The sequence below is a fragment of the Cryptomeria japonica genome, chromosome 10 (assembly GCF_030272615.1).
Source record: "Cryptomeria japonica chromosome 10, Sugi_1.0, whole genome shotgun sequence".
In the NCBI taxonomy this organism is placed as follows: Eukaryota; Viridiplantae; Streptophyta; class Pinopsida; order Cupressales; family Cupressaceae; genus Cryptomeria; species Cryptomeria japonica.
This window is the reverse complement of record NC_081414.1, coordinates 290,458,024-290,480,877: the sequence shown is the minus strand read 5'-3', so window position 1 is coordinate 290,480,877 and position 22,854 is coordinate 290,458,024. Positions and strand designations below refer to the sequence as shown.

Here is a 22,854-nt window from a genome sequence, read left to right as displayed (position 1 = left end):
GGGGGTGCATAAAGGGCCCCAAAAATGCTGACATCAGCATTATGATTGAACATTGCCTGGACGCTGATTGCGCATGGACTACAACCTGGATGTATATTTGGCATCTAATTGGATAAAAAAGGAATATTCTTGAGGATTATTTTGCAGGTTGATTGTGCCTAAAAGGCAATATTCTATTAGAATATTTTGTAGGTGTCTGGGAAAAAGGAATATTCTAAGAGAATATTCTAAGAGAATATTCTGAAGGGAAAAGAATTAAAAATAAATTAAGCCCCCCCTCCCCCTGCACAGTATGTTGTGCAGCACTTAGCAGGTATCTTAAAAGGTAACAAATATAGTTTTTTTTGAAAACTAAAAAACTTTTTTTACCTACACTTTAAAATTCCTGCACAAAAAACAAGAAGGCTGGTGCAGCTGTACGATGGTACGATTGTATGGATGTTTGTAAGGCCCAACTAGGGGGTGCCAAAAAAACACCAAAAAGTTTCTTGTCACCGAAATATGGAGTGCTTTATATGAAAATTCATTTGCAGACCCTCCGGAATGCAATTGTGATGTCCTTTTTGCTATACAATGCACCCTTTCTCACCTTATGCCCATGAACCTCTCAAAGTCAAGCCTAAAAGGGAGAGATTTTGCAAGTTTGCTCTGATACCATGTTGGTAACAACCAAGATCTCTTGCAAAAACAAATACTCTCCATAAAATAACAAGTAGAATAATACATGTCATAATCAAATTGTCACTCGTAACCAAATGTACAAAGAGAGGTACCTTGCATATAAAGGCAACCAAGAAAAGGTGAGAAGGTAGGAGTCAAACTCTAACCACCTCTCCAAATATGCAACACATTTAGGACTCTATAGACAAGTGTTGAGACACTTGGTGAGCCTACATGAAGTGAGACAAAAGTTTCTGTAACCTCCTAGAAGGTGAGGAGAGAATATCTCAACCTTCTAAATGAGCTTAAACATAGTGCGAATAGGACTCAACATGGTAAGCTAAAAGAAAACTAGCTAGGCAAAATACTTTTTTCATGCTAGCACCATGCACCTCACAATTTGATGTATAACTAAGGAAATATCTAAAGAAAGCCTTGAAAGCAGTCATTTTCAGTGGATCGTGATTTGCATGTGTTCATCAGCTTAATAGAGATCGTTGTAGTTCAGTACTTTTTGGAAACCCTCTTTTACCCTTAATAAAAAAATGTTAGTCTTCTGTATTCTTTGCAACCAGCAGAATCATAGTTTTATTGTCATCAATACCACGTAGGCTGCTTTGAAGATGTAGACAATTCCTACTTAATTAGGATAGCTTTGAATGTATTTGGTGATTGTATCTGTTTACTGAAATGTGAAACTATATTTAGATAATCTCATACTTTTCAGGATATGCAGTTGCATCTATTCTAAGGTTGATTATGAATTAATAAAAATTAGTGCACCATTTTAATGGAAGTCTTGAACTATTCAGGTCCGATGTGTGGCTTCTGATATTGACCGTGGAAGAATCTGCAGTGGTGGTCGTAATGGAATTCTTCGGCTTTGGGAACCAACAGTTCAAGTATGAAATTTGTGAGAGTCATGTAAGATTATGTTGCAAGCAAAGCAAAAGTAGTGTTATTCTTTCCTGTAATATTCAAGCGATATTTTGCAGGCATGTTGCATTTATACTATATCTTGACTTTGCTGTATGCTTGTATCTTTGAATTTTGACTGTTCAAATGTAACCATAAGTTTATATGCTTCTATTATATTTTGTTATATTGTAAGCATAATTATTAACCAAGTTTCACCATATGAGAATGTTTGAGTATTTGGTGTCTTAATATTTCGAATTTGAAATTGCAATGGTAGGGAAAGGAACACTATGGTTGAACATGGACCAACGAGGTAAGATGTGTTCATATTAATAATAACAATTATTTAAATTAGTGATCAAAAAATATTTACGTGTTATGCTATATGTACTTTAGTAATCGAGCCAATCAAGATTTATAACAATTGGAATGCTATTCAGAAGTTTAAAACGAACGAACTTGTGTATTTAAAAATGTAAAATGGTAGTTCTTATTGGTTGTCCTTTCCTGTACATTATTTGGAGGTCATTTAACATACCCACTAGACCCAAATTTTAGGGTGCTTAGCTATGGGGTCCTTTCCCCAGCTCTGATGTAACCTGTAGTAGGGTTTCGCTGTCAAATAAATTGCAATGGTAGGGGAAGGAACACTATGTAACATGGACCAACGAGGTAATATGTGTTCATATTAATAACAATTATTTGAATTAGTGATAAAAAAAGAATTTACGTGTTATATTATATATACTTATAGTAATCGAGCCAATCAAGATTTATAACAATTGGACAATGCTATTCAGAAGTTTAAAACGAACTTATTTGTGTATTCAAAAATGTACTTTTCCTTGAGATTAAATACACCAGATAAAAATGGTAGTTCTTATTGGTTGTCCCTTCCTGTACATTATTTGGAGGTCATTTAACATACCCACTAGGCCCAAATCTTAGGGTGCTTAGCTATGGGGTCCTGTCCCCAGCTCTGTTGTAACCTGTAGTAGGGTTCCCCTATCAAATATTAAGGATACTTCTTATAAGGGTGAACATGAAGTAATATTCAAATTTAAATCATACATTAAATGTCACCTAGCATTCCTTTGTGCGTCTCAAAAATCAAGGTCGGAAAATCCCATAATATTTAACTTGACCAAGAAATCAAGCTCGTTCTTACATGCAATTATGAATTCCAGAAAGGATATTTACTGTTATTGAACTTTCAGATGGAAGAGTACATGGGTTCTGTCTAGGGTGTTGCAAATGCACATCATGTTATCCATTGACTGGGCATATGCTAGGCTTTGTGGTGATAAATGCTTGTCTTTATTATTAACGTCGATAGACGTTCTACAATGGCAGCCATGTAGAGGTCAGGCATCCGTGTAAAAAAAACTTCAGACTAAAGCTCGCTAAGAAAGTTTAATTGCAGCCGTTCATAACAATATTAAAACTTAAAAAGCATAATGATTTTATTGTTCAATAAACGGAATTGGTGGAACTGAAATAACTGTTTTGGACTTTTGAGTGGAATGGGAAATGATTACAGTTCCTCATTGAGCTGCATTTATACTTTGATAGGTTTATATTTTTATTAAATTCATTTCTAATTATGTAGATTTATGACCAACGTATGTTGTAAATTGAATTATTTATATGTTGTAAATTGAATTATTTATTTTTAAAAAGAAATTTAAATTATTGAAATGGGGTTATAATTTTTTAATGAATATTTTAAAATAAATTAGTTTAAAGAAATAATATTTTTGTATTAGGTATCATAGAACAATTACAAACTTATTACAAATACCAGCTCATACAAGCTCCTTTCGAGCATCAAACTAGAATACAACCAATGGAAGACCAAGAGTCACAACTTAGAATAATATTAAAATAATATATATGATTTCTAAAGATATTATGAACGTTATTTATATAGATTTCTTAAAGATATTTATGAACATTATTTATATAGACTTCTTAAAGATATATATGCTAGTTTATAAGAATTCTATGTAGCCTACAAATTTCACATTCCACAAAACTTAACATTTTTGTTGTGGAAGATCATAAACAGCAATTTTTTACCCATGGGTTCATTATGATAATTTAAATCTCAACATTACATATCCATTAATATTTTTTTAATTCGTACACATTTGGATAATGTGTGTAAATTATGTTGTATATTTTGTGTATGATTCTCTTCATTGCACCTGCATGGTTTTACTTGATTTCTAGTTATTCCTCTCCATTATTCTTTTGTTTGCATCATTGATTTAAAAAAAAAATCCTGTCAACAACTCAGCTTTAAAATGGGTAGAACAAACACTACCATAAAATTGTAAAAAAAATTAAAATAAACCTTGTTTTTTAATGTGGAACAATATATAATAATTTATAATATAAATAAATTATAGAAACTTTACATTTGTATACTTGTATGAAACATATAAATAGGGTTGGAAAAAACATACATTAAAGTTTGATGTTAAGGTATGGATTTTACATGCAAAATGAGCATCTCTTTTCATATTAGAAATTTTGAGCTTCTTAAACCTAGAGTTAACATTGTAAATGTAATTAATAATAATATTAGATATTTATATTTCTTATTTTTTTATTAATTAATATTAGTAAACAATAATATGAAGTTTGAATGCATTTGTAAAGGTAGAATTTGTATATTAATATCATTTTTAATTTAATTCTGTTTTGAGGCAATGTCTAATACATATCATTTTTTATATATTTATACATATCCCTATGCATCTAGGCTTATCCTAACTGTCTATAGACTCTATAGACATTTATGCATTTTTCTTACATGCATGCATACCACACTTGTCTCTATGCCTACTTGCATTTAGTTGTTTATCACATGGATTTGACTATTGTTCTGTTGTAGGATAAGTTTACAATTGCAATGGTGACCTTGTAATCATGAAGCTATCCCTTTTTAATTTAAAATTTAAAATTCAGCCAATTAAATACACTTTTGACGTAATTTGATGCTATGTAGTATTATTTAAAGGCATTCAATACATTCATTCTAATCATCAATTACAATCATTTTTTCATTCATTCTAGAGGAATAATTAACAGCCACACGCTTGAACTTGATGCATTGTAAAAAAAAGTAAAGAGTAAACATGCTAATGCATTTGCGTCTTGTTTTTTGATACCTTATAACTTTTTTTTATGGATTGATGTAAGTAAACACTCCTTATGATGTTAAAACAATCCTTGAAATTATTTTAAAGTATTGCTAGCCTCCAAGCATTTAGATAAGGCAAAGTAGGATCATACATCAATTGAAGTTGCAAAACAAAACACTAAAAATTGGAGGATGGATTTGAAGCACAAGTATTGATTCATGGTTGTAAATTTTCCCTAGACCCGTGAACTTGTCCTCTGAATGTAGAATGCTAGGCAACTAATTGGTAGATAGGCATTGTTTCCAAGTCTAACATCAACATATTTTGGAATATGATACATTTAGCATTATTTATTTGGTTATTGATCCTTGTATCACTCTCTTTTGCATCCCTTCTAACTCAACATTCAATTATATAAATATTCTATTTCCATAGTTATTCTAATAAAGGCTAATTTATGTTGGCACTTATGTTATTGATTCATCTTAGCATTAGTGGAATTTGGGTTTAGTTTATACCTATCCCAAATTTCAATATGGCACAAGGGATTTTGTCAAGGGCACGCAAAGAACTAACAGATCATCTTGGACAAACTCTAGTACTAAAATTAGCATACCCACAAAATTTGCATTCATATCTAATCTATGATCAATATCCTTGTCAAAATGCTCAATAATTGTCATATGGTATTTTCAAGTTATTAAGTCATAGCCTAGCTTATTTCTCACCAAGTTCACAAATTATTTAGGGATTAAAAACTTGATGAATTATAATGATCAAAATCTTTTGGTGCTTAAAGGCTCCAAGGTGAAAGAGAGTGCTATGCTGACAAAGGTTAGAAAGTAAGAATAATAAAGGAAAAAGTCTTCAAAGTCTTGCTAGCACTTGTCCAAACAATGGAATGCTAGTAGTAGAATTACAAAGAGTGGCTAAAAGTAGTAATGATGGAAGAAATTTGTGACAATGGAAAAGAAGAAACCATCTAACTCCAAATTGTCTTTTGACAATGACCTAGCTAAGCAAAAATGGCAATTTAGAAGGAAAGGGTAGTAAAATGTGTAACTAGTGTAAAAGAGTTCCTTGTGTTAAGTTATTTTTAACAATTTTAGTGGTGATTGTACGTTAAAAGCATAACCATACTAGCAATATTGGCTAAAATGTGTCACCAAATATTAAAGGTTTGAATGATAAGTTATTCCATATCATTCATGTGGATATGTCACTTAAAAACCACAAGACTTGTTATAGTGGCTATAAAATGCAACAAGTGTAAATAAAAACATAAGTGAAGTCATCTTTTCATGGTGGAAGTTAAATTAAAAAATCATAATCAAGGTGACTATAATGGCTAAAAAGCATTATAAACAAACATTGAGTGAAAATATAAGCTCTTGATTAAGGCAAATTGGTTTTGAAGGACCATAAACCCTATACATCAAATAAAATAGCTCAAAGCATACACAACAAACTCAATGGGAGGAAAACACAGTTGCAGTCAATTGGAAACTAGGAGAATTGCAACCAAGTTGCTAATCATAAAAGAGTACCTAAGGATCTAGCCTAAACAATGCTAGACCCTACCTTATTTAATTTCACTCCCTACGCTTTCGCATGTGATTGGGAGATAGATTTGGGAAGATCTTTATCTACCATTGACAATTGTCCAAGATATGTTATCAACCAAGTCTTTGGACCTAAGAGGACTCCTCCTCAAAGGGTTCATACATGGGCACAATAGAAACAAATGAATATCTAGATGGTTTGCCAATCATCAATCAACTTCCTCAAGAATAGGTAGTTGTGTTGAATTTGAAAGTATAATAGGAGCAAAGAAAGATAGACACTTAGAAGCTAGATTAGATAGTGGGTGGGACTCTCTAGAGTTGCACCAATTGCATGAGAAAATCCCTCACGAACACTTACCTATTGCAAGGAGAATAGGAAGAGAAGATTCAACATTATGAGAGAAGCCATTGGCTAGAGTTGGAAGCATTTATAGTCAAGTAATCTTTTCAATGAAACCTCCATGACATAACTACCCCCTTACACCTAGATAGTCGACAATAAGAAGTTAGGTGGTCAATGAAAAAATGCCATCTACATCTTAAGAGGAGATTATCATAGTCAAGCAATTGGTCCTAAGGCCTATCGATCACCATTAAAACAATATGCTCATGAAGAGCCTTGTGGACATCTATGTCTAATAAACTGTAGAGAAACATAGAGGGAACCATGTAAGAATGAGTAGAGTCAACCTTTGAGAAATGATTAATTGCATTGATAATGGTCCAATAAAAAATCTTCCCAAAGTTAGAAAGATTTGGAAGTCAAACCCAAATTGGTCTAACATTAAGAGGTGGAATAATTTATCTCATAACAAAGGGTGGGCAACAACCCTGAACTAAGTATGGTCATGTAGGACCATTGGCAACCCAACTCTAAAGAATCAAGCTTTTCAATATTAGCAACATAGCACCCAAGAGAATCTAGTCGCTAAAACAAGAACACAATCAATAGCATGGAGGGTAGACAAACCAGCGTTGTCATCAAGTTTAGTAGGAGCATAAAGCAATGGAATATTAGTTGCAATAGGTGTTAAAGTTGTGGGATCTTGTGAGTGGAGTCTGCAACCAAAGGAGACAACTCCCAAATGCACACAATTACTAATGTATGCACCAATGGCACCTAGATGCAATTGTAGGTGAAAATGTGAACTAAGTGTTAGGGTTATAGGCAACAATGAGAAACACAAGGGCAACAACATTTTTTTCCATTATTGTTTCACCAAGTTAAGTTAAATATAATTTGAAACACACATCCTTAATGGCATTACCACTTAAAGTTGCACTTTCAAGGACAACAATTCCTTAACAGTGTGACCAAGCATAAAATACATAGAGAAATCCTATAAAATTAAACCATAAAAATAAAATTTCATGAGTCAACCTCCAATTACACCTCTAAAATAATAAAACTCCACGAGTCGGCCTCTAATTACACCTCTTTCAAAATAATAAAATTCCATAAGTCAACCTCCAATTACACCTCTTTCAAAAATATGGCCTTTATAATTGTGTCGGCCAAACAATTCAAGCCAATATAACAAACAACATGTCAAACTTTGACATCAACAACCTTTTTTATCAATGACAATATTTCCAACAATCCCACTCTAACATAAGTGACCATATTTCCAATAGTCTCCCTTACTAAAAAAAACACAATTTGACATTAATGACATTTTCGACGATCTTCACCTTTGCCATTGATGGTAACCTTGCAAAAAATTAATGAGTTGTGAACACAACAAGAACTTAATAATCTCTTGCTTTTGTAATGCTCCACTCTCACAAAGAATCCTCCCCCTTTATGCAATTCTTCCTCTTGACATCAATGACGCTAGTTTCTCCTTTCCTATAACTCTACCTCTTCCTAAAATCCACTAGCCAATCTTTCATTGAGCTATCTCATAAAAGCATATCACCAAGAAATCTACAAGGCTAAAATATAATATAGTCATTAGCTTCCCTAAAATATGTGCTTCTGCTTAAGCACTCAATTTTTTCTACCTTAGATACTCCAATTTGACATATTGTTCTTTATCCAATGTCTTTCAATGTTTGCTTCATCCAAAGAATTTGTATGCAACATGACATCACCATTATGTATTTTGCCTCTCTTATATGTTTTACCTCTGCAACATGACATTGTTGCTATCATCAAACATTGCTTTCCTAATTGTATCTATATATGTTGCTAATGAGAGATCTTCACCTCTAAGAGGCCAAAAATAAAATTACAAAATTCTCTTTAGGTATGTGAATATTCTTTTGACTTCTTTCACATGAGGCTCTCTTGCATAATGTCTAGATTTGATACTATCACATATAATAGGTTATCAATAATTGACATATGGTGTCTAATCATCAAAAGTTCATATGGCTCATTCTTCTATGTTATAACCAACTTTCATATGTTTGTCCTATATAACATCTCTCTTGATCTCACTAAGGATGTATAGGTTATTTGATGTTTAATTTGCCTTTACAACTAACTTTTTTGTACATGCCTTCCTAATCTCACAACCTTTGAGCATGAAATGTGAGGGTGTGTCCTTGATCGCACATTTTACTAACACTAAGAATATTGTGCTTCAAACCTTCAACATATAAGACATTTTCAATTTTTTTCTTTTCATTATTCAAGATAAGAGTACCTTTTTCTAGTTATCCTTGTTGTAGCTTTATCTCCAAATTTTATAGTACATTGTCTTTGTCTTCAAAGTGGGAAACTTTCACTTGTCCCCTGTTATGTGGCTTGAGCATCCACTGGCAATGCACCATTTGTTTCCTTCATATTAAGCTTGAAAAGAAGTTTGCACTAGCATATACTTCCCATTTTGTTGTTTTCTTTGCTTCCAGTTCCTTTTTTGCACTTTTGCGGGTTGTTCCTTTTGATCATCAGAGGTATCCACTTTCTTGTCCTATTTAAGAGATTCCACAAAACCAGTTCTATAAAAACATGCTATATGACCAAAGTTGTTGCACTTATAACATATGCCATTGTAATTCAACAAATGAGAAAATGGATTGTAGTTTCTTTTGAAGAAACCAAAAGAACTTTTGTTTTTGCTCCACAATTATTTCTTGCATTTTCTCTATAATTTGTTCCTTTATGAACAAAATGATTACAAAAAAGTAATAACCAAAGAAATAAATTTTTAGCTTGGTCATATGAGGTTGTCTCCAAGGAAATGATCTTTTGAAACCCTTGTTATCATTTTCTTTCTTGTTGCATTCATTGTTGATGGTCCCCTTGGGTGCATTCATATGGTTTTTAGGCTTTTCTACATTATCCTCTTTGGTGGTTTGGTTGCTATTGGATTCTGATCTTCTTTAGTATTATCTTGATCTTCCTCATAGCCAATACCATTTTCAATGAATGGTGACCTTTAGCAATTGATAATTTCATCAAGAATTTCAATTTCTTACCAAACTTAAAGCTTTTGTTCAACTAAGCCATTGTTTTCTCCAATTCCTTCCTCAAGGTAACAATTCCACACTCTAGCTTCTCACAAACTTCTTCCTTTTTCTTCAACCAATTTTTCACGACCTCTTCAATCATATTTACATCTTCTTGTTGAAACTTCAAGATAATGGTGATCTTTTCTGATTGCTCAAGGCTTTGTGACATTTTTTCTTTTGAATCACGGTTCTCTTCTTAATATTTTTTTTGTTTCAAATTCTTTTTCTTAAGCTTCTTGATCTTGTATGTGGCACAAATGATTTATTCTTCAAGATCCACTTCTTCGATTTCAATATCTTTTTCTTCTAAATCCATCTTTTCTTTCACATAGTTGTCTTCACCTTTCATGACATCAACCCTGGTTTTTGCTATCATGAATAGATTCTCTTCTATGTCACTGTCTCAGATACTTTCATCATTCTCTTCAAATGAGTTGTTCTCCCTTTTGGAGTATAGAGTTCTATTGTGTCTATTGAAATTCTTCTTTTTGTATTAATGATGGTTGCTCCCTTTCTTCTTGTTGATATCCATCATTACTATCATTTTTTTGTGCATATGGACACTTAGCAACAAAATGTCTTATTCTACACAATTAAAACAATTCAACGGTAGCTTGTCTTTGTATTTTTCAAATCCTTTCTTCATATTTCTCACAAAATGGGCTTCCTTTGCATCCGACTCATTGCTTGATTCAGGATCTCCATTCTTCACCTTCTTTGAAGCTTTGAAGGCTACATCTCTCTTTGATGGCTTCTCATTTGTAGTTCTCATTTCATTAGAAATGAAGATCTATGCAATTCATTTGTTGCTAATGAATTTAGATCCTTCATTTCTTGAATGGCATAAGCTTTGGCATCAAATCCTAAGGGGAGAGACCTTAGCACCTTTTGCACAATCATTGGTTCTTCAATCATTTTTCCAAGTCCTCTAATGGTGTTAACAAATTCATCCACACAATGGAGGTATGTTGCAACATATCCTTCGTCTTTCATTTTACAGGCTCTCAAATTGTCTTTTGAGTTTGGAGCTTAGCCTTCTTGACCTTGTCATTGCCTTCATCGACATGGTGAAGTTTATCTCATATCTCATGTACTTATTCACAATGCATCACTTTGACAAACTTAAATTATGGTAGACCACACAAGATAGTTTTCATAGCTTTTGTATTGTTTTCACAAGCCTTTTTTCAAGACTTATTTGTTGGTGAGGGTTTTGGAGCTTGATAACTATTCACAATTGGTTTGCAAAATATCAAAGCCAAGGGACATTAGATAAGTTTGCATCCTTATGCTCCAAAATGTATTTTGTCTTGTCAAACAATGAAGCTCTATTTGAAGATAAACCTTCTTGACAAACCATTTGTGCTCTTGAGATCTACCTTCTAGCAGTTAGACTATTATAGAAGGAACTCTCTTTGATACCAATTGATGAGCACAAATTTATACTAAGTGAGGTAAATTAGTATTAGACAAAAATTACATATTTAAATTTAACAACCATAATAATAGAAAACACACAAGATTTACAACGAAACCCTTTGGAGGGGAAACAACGAAGGATAGCTTGGATCTACTATCCAAATCCAGCCACAACAAAAATAAAATGATCTTACTATAGAATAGATCTACAAGGGTCCTTTGGCTTCTCCTTTTTCTCTACCCCTTTTGTTTTGCAGTCTCTTTCCCTTTATTGTGTTATGAAATGTTTATCTTTGTATGCTCACGTGTTGATCAGGTGGAAGTTTGAGAGGCCCTCGACCTAAGTTTTTCTCGGTGGCATGCAAGGCCACCATGTGTCAAAGCGGTGTGTCAAGTTTTCATGGGGATGTAGTTTCTGAAAGTTGTTTTTGTTAGACAGATCTGATACCGGGAGTAAACTGAGAGGGGGGGTGAATCAGCTTACCATCAGAAATCAGAATTAATGCATATCAAAACCATTAAAATGGAGCACAAAGAAACCAACACAATGAAGGATAGAACATGAAAGCACAGTACACACAACACCAATATTTTGATGTAGAAAACCTGATAAAGGGAAAAACCACGGTGGTAAACCCTACCCACAATTAGATAATACTTCTGCAATAGTATGTGAAATTACAATGGAGATTGCACTTGCAACCAGGCCAACCACCTAGAGCTCACTACTCATCACAAAAAGAAGTCTCACTGACTTACAAAAACATCGGACTACAATCTGGAAAGAATGAACTGTGAAAGTAGCATCTCCTAATGCTTGATACAGTTTCGGTTAAGCACAGATGTTTGCCCTACAATACAAAAACCTTCATCGAATGATATATCACTTGTTCACACATAAACCTTCCTTTGATAATGCAGACATAACCATCGATCCCATCCCTATGCAAATTACATGAATAAGTCACCTATAAATACATATCATCAACCTTATTGACAAGGTCGGCTAAACTCTAAACCCATTAACCCATAATAACAAAAAATACATTACACGGTATCACCAGACCACTATTATGATTTACATTGCATAGCATGAACCTAAATCAAGTAACCAAACAATTTCATCTACCGGAAATTCCGCTAAGACCAAAATCCAACACGCTTCACCAACTGGTAGAAACCCTTAGTGAAGTAACACAGAAAGTCTAACCGGATCCAAATAGGACCACCATAACCAGGGATAACTTTAAGAAACCACCCCTCGTGCAACTGTGTAAAATCCTGGCGAATCAGACATTATTTTTGGGGAGAAATTTTCATATTGATGGTGAAATTTCTTTTCAAAATAGGGAAAAAAATTATTTTGTATTGGCGATTTTTTTTTCTAGGGTACGAAAATTTCATAAATTTCTGGCGAATAATACCTTGTTCTATGAGGAAAATATATATTGTAGGAGGCAAATAATTTTTGTTAAAAGAAACAAATATATAATTGTATGGGCGAAAAATTTTACTCTAAAGGAAAAATTATTTAAATGTATTGGTGATTTTTATCCACCGCTTGAAAATTATTTAATTTGTTTTGGCGAATATTTTGTTATTTATGGAAAAATATATATTTTATTGGCGATTTCATGAATTCATTGCCATTAATAGACAAGGCACATCACATCACATCAATACATCACATCGAGTTTGGACTCTACATGATGTATCAATAAGCGTGACCTCTTTGACACGTGAAGGGTGACACATACCTAAAATCCATCAATGATTTTAAATCGTTCGATGATCGTAGATCAATGGATGAAGTTTTATTTCGGCCCAATTTTCTGAAGAGAACATAGCTCACCAGAAAGTGCCCGGAAGGGAATTGGATTCAATAGACATGTATCAAATGCCACGAATCATGATCGATAATTTTGGTCATTTAATATATATCTATTCACTTACTACAATCCACTCCATCCCCACGACTTCCAATGTGGTACTTGCCAACTTGGTACTGGTTTATAGCTGTTTCCAATTTCGCACACTAGTGCATTTATGGGAAAGATTTGCAAAGATACGAAAGGATTCAAATTTTTTTAAAGAAATAATAGAGTTAGAGAAGTAATTATTACAATCAAGAGCTTCAATTATTTATATATGATCTCTGCTTCTTTCATCTTCAATTAGCCTTTGCCATTTGGTAGATAAATCGTCAGAGATCACAGTATTTAAATTCTTCCTCTGGTTTAGGTTTATAGGCTCGGGTTGTTTAATTTGTTAATCTGATTTCTCAAGATGGGCACTCCCATCCGCTTGAGAAGCATTTCTGCAGAGGAATAGAGGGCCTTTCTAGGCTCCGTTAGAGACCCAACCCTCCAATCAGTCTACAAGGAGGTTGGGTCGTTCACCAATGAGGTTGTGTGGATGGTGTTGGGCAGAGAGTTTCTAGGAAATGAAAATAGATACCGTGTTAACATAGACATTACATCTCGGTTCTTAGCGTCTCTTCTGGACCTCGGAGGAGACAAGATGGATATGTTGATGTTGTTGAGGAAGGTTTTTAAGGAAGGCTTCCTTGGAGACGACATTACTGTTGTCGTCCTTGCAGAAGTAGGGGTGTGGATCCCTTGGGCGAGTGAATTATCCAAGCTTCTCCTCCCTGACCAAACAGTGCCAGTGGTCAGGCAACCGTTTCTCTTGAACCTGAATGTGGAGTACTTGACGCATCACAGGAAATGGGCACGGATTGGCAGGGACTTCCTCCAGAAATGGTTGCTCCTGGATGACTAAACTACATGTGGCTTGACGAATTCTCTTAGCTTATGTTGTCTGAAGAATTCTACATGGAAGGAGGGCCATATTCTTAGGGCAAAGTTGTAAATCATCCACTACCTGTGCCCTAGCCCCGACTCCCTAGTAGTTTTTTTTTTGCCTATGTCCTCGAAACCTCACAGGCTCAGTGGCTCACTCATTTTGGCTTTTAAGTTTTTGAGAGACTCAAGTCTCGGAAGTAAAAATTGTAAATTTCCAAAGCATAAATATTAATGATAATTTTTCAGATTGCAGTTTGTTTCAGTTTGCCTCTTACAGTCTTATGGATATAAAAATGCTTTCTATAATTCTATTTCATTTTTATAAATAATTTTTTTCAAATGCTTTTTGTCTATGAGCTACGTTATTTCAATATTTTGTTAAACAATGAAAATAAATTTAATATCGTGATCTTTTTTATGTAATTCTTCTTCTTCTATATTTAATATATAAAAAAAAATCAATTCGTTCCATTAATTATTTGTACATTGATTATGGTTGATTATAATTTTATAAATATATATAAAAGAGAAGTTTATCTCGTGAAAAACAAGTGAATTAAAACTAAAAGACCAACTTACTTGTTGTTGAAGTTTTGAACTAGTGCATGCATGGGTTGGTACTGGGTACATGCTATGATTTATAGTTAAGATTTTGTCATAATGAAGAAATTTGAGACATTTATGAAGGCTAGATGGGATCGCTTTCATGGAAGAGAACCAAGGGCAAGGATGTCCCAACTTCACACAAAATTGATCTGAAGTAGGTTTTAGGAATGATAGCAAAACTGTCATCTAAGCACTTAGTACCAACCTTAACGGGAAGAGTAATAGAACCTATAGTAGGACAAGAGAAACCATCTAATATCAATCTGTTACTTCATGCAATTGTAAAGTATAAAGATATTCTTAACTTATTACATTCACCATATATGTTGGATCAATCATCAATGAGAACCCCTCGTGAGAGTATGTCTTTGATCTTTGCAGGTGATATATAGACTTATAGTGGGCCATCAAGTGTTTCAAATTTCAATAGTCTCACTAGGAATCTAGGATTACAGGTAATGCATAATGCATAGGTCCTTAGGAGGTGTAGGTTTATCAATAAGATTCACCACATTATTTATCAATAAAATTATATTAAATTAAAATTTATATTAAACTAAATTTATGTTGAACTTTTATATATATTTTTAGTCTTTATTTATTTATTAAATTAAATTAAATTAAATTAAAATTTATATTACACTAAATTTATGTTGAACTTTTATAGATATTTTTAAACTATTTTTTTTAAAATTATATATCGTAAACATATTTTTAAAGAATTTTGTTAAACTTTAAATTAATATTTTAGATTTAATATTGAATGTTTTCTTTTTTATATTAAACTTTTACTTTCAAATTGTATATCAAAATTTATATTTTTATTTAGTTATGTTTTTTATTCTAGAAACTAAGTTTTATGTTCTATACTATTTTTGAATTTCATATTTTTACAAATAATATTAACATTATATTTAATAGTTATCTCAAACTATTGCACATCTTTAAATGTCTCTTATTATGGGACCCGCGACATCTGACAACAGGTACCATCGTCTGTTGGATGAGCAAAGATCAATGGCTTAGGGTGGATTTCGGCCCGAATGTGGGAAGTGAACACATTTGTGAGAACTTCACCCGGAATTGAACGTTTTAAATTTAATGAAATATAATTGTCTCTAAAGCTCTTTTTTGGGTGGAAGTTTAAAATTTTAAATGATTAAAGAGACTTAAAAAACAGTCTCAAAAAGTGACACGAGTATGGTGATGTGCCCGAAAAATGACAGAAGTCGTGGGACCCACGAAATCTGACAACATGTACCATCATCCCTTGGATGAGCAAAGATCAACGACTTAGAGTGGATTTCGGTCCGAATGTGGGAAGTGAACACATTTGTGAGAACTTTGCCCAGAATTGAACGTTTTAAATTTAATTAAATATAATTAAGTCTATAATTATAAAGCTCTTTTTCGGGTGGAAGTTTAAAATGATTAAACAGACTTTAAAAATAGTCTCGACTCCCAAAAAGTGACTCGAGTGTGGTGACGTGCCTGAAAAATGACAAAAGTCATGGGGCCCACGACATCTGACAATAGGTACCATCGTCCGTTGGATGAGCAAAGATCAACGACTTAGGGTGGATTTCGGCCCGAATGTGGGAAGTGAACACATTTGTGAGAACTTTGCCCGGAATTGAACGTTTTAAATTTAATTAAATATATTTCAGTCTATAAAGCTCTTTTTTGGGCAGAAGTTTAAAATGATTAAACAGACTTAAAAAGCAGTCTTGAAAAGTGACTTGAGTGTGGTGACATGCCCGAAAAATGGTAGAATTCATGGGACCCATGACATCTGACAACAGGTACCATCGTCTGTTGGATGAGCAAAGATCAACGGCTTAGGGTGGATTTCGGCCCGAATGTGGGAAGTGAACACATTTTGTGAGAACTTCACCCGGAATTGAACGTTTTACATTTGATGTCCTCAGAATTTAGACTGAAAGTGAAGTAATGAATGTTTTGTCCTTCGGCGACAAATAGATATTAATAATTATTATTTAAATTACAACATGATTCTAGATATTCTGCCTTAAGTATTACTTTTTTACTTTTCAGAGTTTTCAAAACAAGTGACTCATAAATCATAATCGTATTTCATTTCATGGACAAACCAGTAAATCGAGGGAGATTATGAAACAACTACTAGATTGAGGAATGCAAGTTGCAACAGAGACTGTATGCGCCAATCTAGTGAAATACAAATTTCGGGTAAAATCTAGAACACATCCTGCCTTTTTAAATTTTTTTTAATCTCGTGGTCCAATTTGAAGGTTAGCATTTTCAGGTTTGTATCTAGCATTATTTTGAATTATTAACAATAACAGCGATGGGGAAAATGGGAAGCAATAGTTCAACAGGAAGACAAGTGAAAAAAAAAATGTACCTAACCGAACTGGTTAAAACACTAGGTTTCACTAATGAATACCATGATATTTATGACCCTGCTATCCATGGTGAAAAGTGTATAATAGATATTAGATATGCATTGTCTAATAAGGCGGCAGATCCATCCAGAACAAGATTTATTGTTTTCAACGCAATGTTAAAACTAAGAACAAATAAAATCGCATCGTGTGATGCTAGATTGGGAAGCATGGTTTTACTTGAAGTATTCCCTTGCCCTGATTTTGTCATGCTCTATGCCAAAAATTATGATGAAGATAAAAAAACAATTGTCAATAAAAATACAAAAGAGGAAATTCTATCCATAAACGTGGGAGAATTTGCTCGTTTGTTGAACCTAGGGTTTGAAGCACAAAACTCAAATGTCCAAATTGACCTAGGAAAGCTGGCAGAGAATTATAAGAGTCTCGATTCAAGTCGCAAAGATTCATTTATCAAAGCTCTAATAAAGCGTGGTACTCAATTGGATCAGAATCATAAGCCTCCTTATGATTCTAACATTTTTGTTCCATGGGTTGGGGATACTATTTCCTTGCTGCCATTTTGCCTGGGATTGGAAAATGATAGGGAAGTGGGTGCAAGCCTTCTTGAAATGATTTTTAGGATCCATTGTGTAGGTCAGCCAATAAGATATAATTTTATTGAGCACATTGTTCAATCCACGCAAAAACAATTACTAATGATCAAAAAAGGTTCCTATAAGACATTTAGGTTCTCATCCTACTTGTGATATCTCCTTCTATCCAAGTATCATGCAATATTCGAGACCAACAATCTTCAAATTGTGAACTATAAGATTGATGAGAAGACTTGGAACAGAAAAGAGTGTCCAATATATGAATGGACACCAAAGATAAGGATGCATGATAACAGAAAGAACTACAACCATTTTGTAGACTTCTTTTTGGCACCAATATATAATCAAATTACAAGCACTCCAATGCCTAGATTATACATGTCTTGTAGAGATTGCATTCAACGCGGAAGTCAAATACAATTGGCTGACTGGTTCTTCATGGAAGAATTCGTTGTGTTAAGGTTTTACGGATCAACAGTAAAACCATACAGACTTCCAATACATGTGACAAAGAGGGTATTTGCATTGGAATATGTACGACAGTTGGAGAGCATAGATAGGCACTTCCATGGTCAACAAAAGAAGAGCATATTTCCTTCCTCGCCTTTCTCATGTGGAGGGTTCACATTTGAGAGAAAAGCATTCAATGTGGCACATGATTTTTTGACAGTTTTTAGCTTTGGTGATGAGGGTCTCTGACAATATGATCCAATCGGTGTAGTTCAAACAAGGCTTAAGAAAAATGGTAACTCTTCAGCATTATGTCAACATGAAAGTAAACCATTGCTATAAAAGCTTAGAAACATGGACTCCTATGATGAGGTAAAAAAAGAGATGGAGAAAATTGCCGCTGACAATAACATTTCAACAGTAGAAATGTCATCACAAATTATGGCATTCACACACAAAGGACAACAGAGGATGGCCAGGACATCCAAAATAGGAGGTCCTAAAATTTCTACCAAAATCTGCTAATCCATCTAACAAATCTATTCCCAAATCAATTCTGCAAGAATGTAAAGAGAGTTATTGGACTCAAACCAAAATAAATGATTTTTGGACTATGAGGAAGAATCTCGGTGAACTAAAGACTAGTGCAGAATTTGAGACCATCGACGAGGATGAAGAGTTTAGCAAATTGTGGAATATGGAGCATCCCACAACAACATATGACAAGAGTGAAGATGATGATGAGTATGAGGTTGAGCCCACTCCAACAACTACTGCAGTCCCTAAAATATTAGGTGGAGTCAATGGGTCCATGAGAGAAAGATATAGGAAAGGGGCAAACATTGTGGAAAAAATGGGTTTTGAAGGTGGTGGTCTAGGTCCCAAAGGAGAAGGCATTTGGTATCCACTTGAGGTCTTCCATCAGATTCAAAATCAAAAGCTCCTGTTAAACTAGTCATTAGACTTGATTCTTCAAATTCATCATGGAAAGGTACTACTCATTACCCTTAGGGTCCACATTTGTTTCAGGTTCAAATCCACAACCACCACCACATCATGGTATTCCCATTGGCGGTGAATCAAGTGCCACTGCCACTGGTGGGGAATCTGGGGATAGTATTCCTATTATTGTTCAGTCAAGTGTCACTATGATTGGTGGGGTTGGCATGGGTACTACTACTAATACTAGTTGTCTTGGTGTTGGACAAGGGCTACAACAAAATATCTCTCGCAAAAGGCCACTAGTGGTAGATACTCAATCTCATACTATTGAGAATCCTATATCAAGTGCCACTGACACTACAAATCAATCATGTGCAACTTCAGATCACACACCTCAAAAGATTATGAAAACTAAACATGAAAGTGTCAGTGGGACAGGATCAAGAAAATTTGTTGGTAATCCTAGTAATACATTAGTTAAAACCACATGCATAAGTGGATCTGGAGCCTCTATTATTCCTATGTCACCTTTCAAACATTCAATTGCTTCAGCAAGCCCAAATTTTCAATTTCGTGATTACTATGAAAATTTTTAACACAGAACAAATGCAAATAATAAAAAAAAAAGATAGGGTTGCCCTGACTGAAGTTTTAGATGAACAACTTGCAAGGAACAGGGTGTTTCCAACATATGACCCGCATAAAGATATGATGGAGTTCATGGTTGTTATGCCCCCAACTAAAGATAAAAAACCACCACAGAATCAGATAGATCCCTCTGAATTTCAAGTTAGCACCCTCCAAATTGATTTTTCCGAAGTACATAATGTGGACAAAATTAGTGTGTCAAAAACGACTAATGAAGTGGTCTACACTTCATTGCTAAAGGTGGAGAGAGAAAAAAATTAATTGGAGAAACAAATAGAAAAGTTACAGGTAGACCTAGAAAACAAAAAAATAAAGAGGAAAGCAGCAGATAACAAGTGCAATGATTTATAGAAAAGGATAAAAAATCCAGGCTCTGTAGTAGAAATTGCAGAGCAAGAGAAGATGGATGCAGAATTGAAGGACCTGAGAGAAAAACTGGCTAAAAGCAGCAAAAAAATTGATGAGGAGAGAGCCAGTTTTCAAAAAATATACAAAAGTTATGAGTCTGCTGCTGCTGAAATAAGAAAAACACAGGACCTATTAGATCATGAGAAGGAAAAAGAAAAACATTTACAAGAGGAAGTAGGGGAAGAAAGAAAAAAATGTGCACAAATGAAAGAAGACCTGCACAATGCAAATGATAAAATTAAAACTTTGGAGGATAGATTGAAGATAATATGAAAAATACAATGAAGTATATACAAGAAAACATTTGGCGGCAAATAATGTAGAGGAGTGACTAGTTGTGTGAATGGTTTGAATTGAATGAAAGTCTGAGAGTAATTTGTATGAAAATCAAAGGGCACTTTGAGAAGAGCATACATGTTTATTCAAAAGAGGATATGGCAAAATAGATTTTGCAAGTAGTCTACAGTACCAGTGACAACTACTTGGCATCCAAGGGAATTAAGAGCCGCATTGATGGCACAGTTAAAACATCATCTATCATTCAAAAATGCTAGAAACTAAGGGAAACATCAGAAGTTATGGATAAATGTGGCAAAAAGATATTGAAGCTTGAAGAAAAGAAAACTAATTTGATTAAACTTAGTTTGCCTAAGACTGTTGACCCATCAAATAAATTCATTGGAAAATAAGCTTACAAAAAAAGTATGGAGATAAAAATGAAGTTTGATTTAGACTTGCTTCCTAAGGACACAACTCCCCAAAGCTTTATGGAATTCATCCAACCATTTACAACTTTGAATTTGGTATTGGGTGAAATAGTGATGTCAAGACACTCTTCTAAATATGGAATGTTGACGAAGTTGCGGTTGACTTTCCATAGTTTATAGAATATTGACCTTCCATTAGACGAAGAGTGGAGCACCCTACAAAAATGGGCACATAAATCTTAAGAATATAGTATGTATTGCACAGTTTTCTTCTTTTACTCTTAATTTCAAGGTTTTATGTTTTTTATGTTTGGAATTTGGCATCGCTTGAAATAACTTTGTTTTATGAATAGGAAAAAACCAGCACTCGCTATTGCTAAATTGCTAATCCAGCCTATGAATCTATGATGCACAGTGCAAAAATTGAGCCTGTAAATTTGTATTGTCAAATTCTCCCAAGCTTTAACATTTTTGCATTTCTCTATTTATGATTACTAGGTTTTGGGCACTTCTATTATCTATATTTAATTTGTCATGGCATGAATTAATATTTAATTTTGAACTTTGTTTTTTGAACAGGAGACATCAGACATGTAGCAGTTGTTAAATTGCTAATCTGATCTATGATGGCCATGTAAATATGTGTTGAGTTTGTGATTTTGATGTTGAGTCTTCACATGTTGCAATTCGACCTGAAGTTGTTGTTGCTCCCTTGTTTCTATAAAAGGGAATTCAGGGTCATTTGCAAAGGGTTTTGAAACTTTGTATTGACTTTTGCATGGAGAATCACATAGATTGGTGTATTACTATTGAATTAATTGTATCATATGACTATACTTTGAAAGAATGAATGAAAATCTAAGTTCTTGACATGTTACATTACCAGACATGGTTCTGAAATGTATTACTATTGAATGAATTGTATCATATGGCTATATTTTATTACTAGACATGGTTCTGAAATGTATTACTATTGAACGAATTGTATCAAGGGAGGCTGGTTTTACATGGAGAATCACACAGATTGGTGTATTACTATTGAATGAATTGTATCATATGGCTATATTTTAAAATAATTAATGAAAATTTAAGTTCTCGACATGTGTATTACTATTGAATGAATTGTATCATATGGTTCTGAAATGTATCACACATATTTGAGACTCAAACATGTCTAAATAAACAATAAACATCTCTGTATCAATAAACACATTATGGTCTTTTATTATGCTATTTTAAATATGGAAATAGAAAGTTAAAAATTACAATTACAAATCAATATTAAATTCTAATTGCAAAAAGTAATATGCTTTTGTAATATGAATGATGAGATACAGTAATAAGATTAATAAATACCAATCTCTTACAGTTGTCATTCATCCTCATCAAATTCAGAGCTTTCTTGATTCTTGTTTGTGGTTTCTTCACTCTGAGTTTGCATACCTTCGTTGAACCGCATCTCAATGCTACCAATAGGTCCAGTAGATGAGTCAATAGTCCCACTAGAACTTTGGTTTGAAGTGTTGCCCAAACCTCTTCTTTCACATTTGGACCTCCAGATTTGCAGTGCCCTATCATAAGGAAAAGTGTGGACATCATGCCTAGATGTATAGAGCCTCAAGCAATTTTCCAAATTTTTGTCTAGTTTATTTCTTAGCTTTGATTTTAGGAACCCCAAAGCACTAAAAACTCTCTCATCTTCCACCGAACCCAATATCATGGTAAGAAATAAATCAGCAAGCTTCAAATATTCTAGCATTGAATCATGCAATGCTGCGTTCTCAGTTATATATTTCCAAAGCCTTGTTACTTATTGATCCCTCTTCGCAGGGGTTCTCCATTTTGCCATATTGTTCTCTCATAGTGTATGCAAAATGGGATGATTTCTCTCGAAGATTAGTTTCATCTAATATTCCATTTATAGTTACTCCATTCAATTCTTTGGATATGCAAATTTTTTTATCAAAGTCAGTAGCTTACTTTGAAAATCAACTGCACTATTGAGGCTCCAATAATGAGGAAACACAATAGACATGGCTTTGAGTAGGTTGTCAGGAGGGAATCTACTTCTCATTTGTGAGGAAAGATCATACGCAATTTTCTTCATAGAAGTAGTTACAATCTCAACAATCTTGTCAA

The 22,854-nt window shown here is 33.7% G+C and overlaps 1 protein-coding gene across 1 annotated transcript in view; it reads left to right on the top strand.

Annotated features, from left to right (window-relative positions):
- LOC131040923 (DENN domain and WD repeat-containing protein SCD1) overlaps nt 1–1,814 on the top strand; it is a 254,969-nt gene extending 253,155 nt beyond the window's left edge. Inside the window, exon 31 of the mRNA XM_057973881.2 lies at nt 1,473–1,814. Within this exon, the coding sequence (XP_057829864.2) occupies nt 1,473–1,568 (96 nt within the window). The 3' untranslated portion in view covers nt 1,569–1,814. The remainder of the gene's footprint in view (nt 1–1,472) is intronic.
- Nucleotides 1,815–22,854: the final 21,040 nt, after the last annotated feature.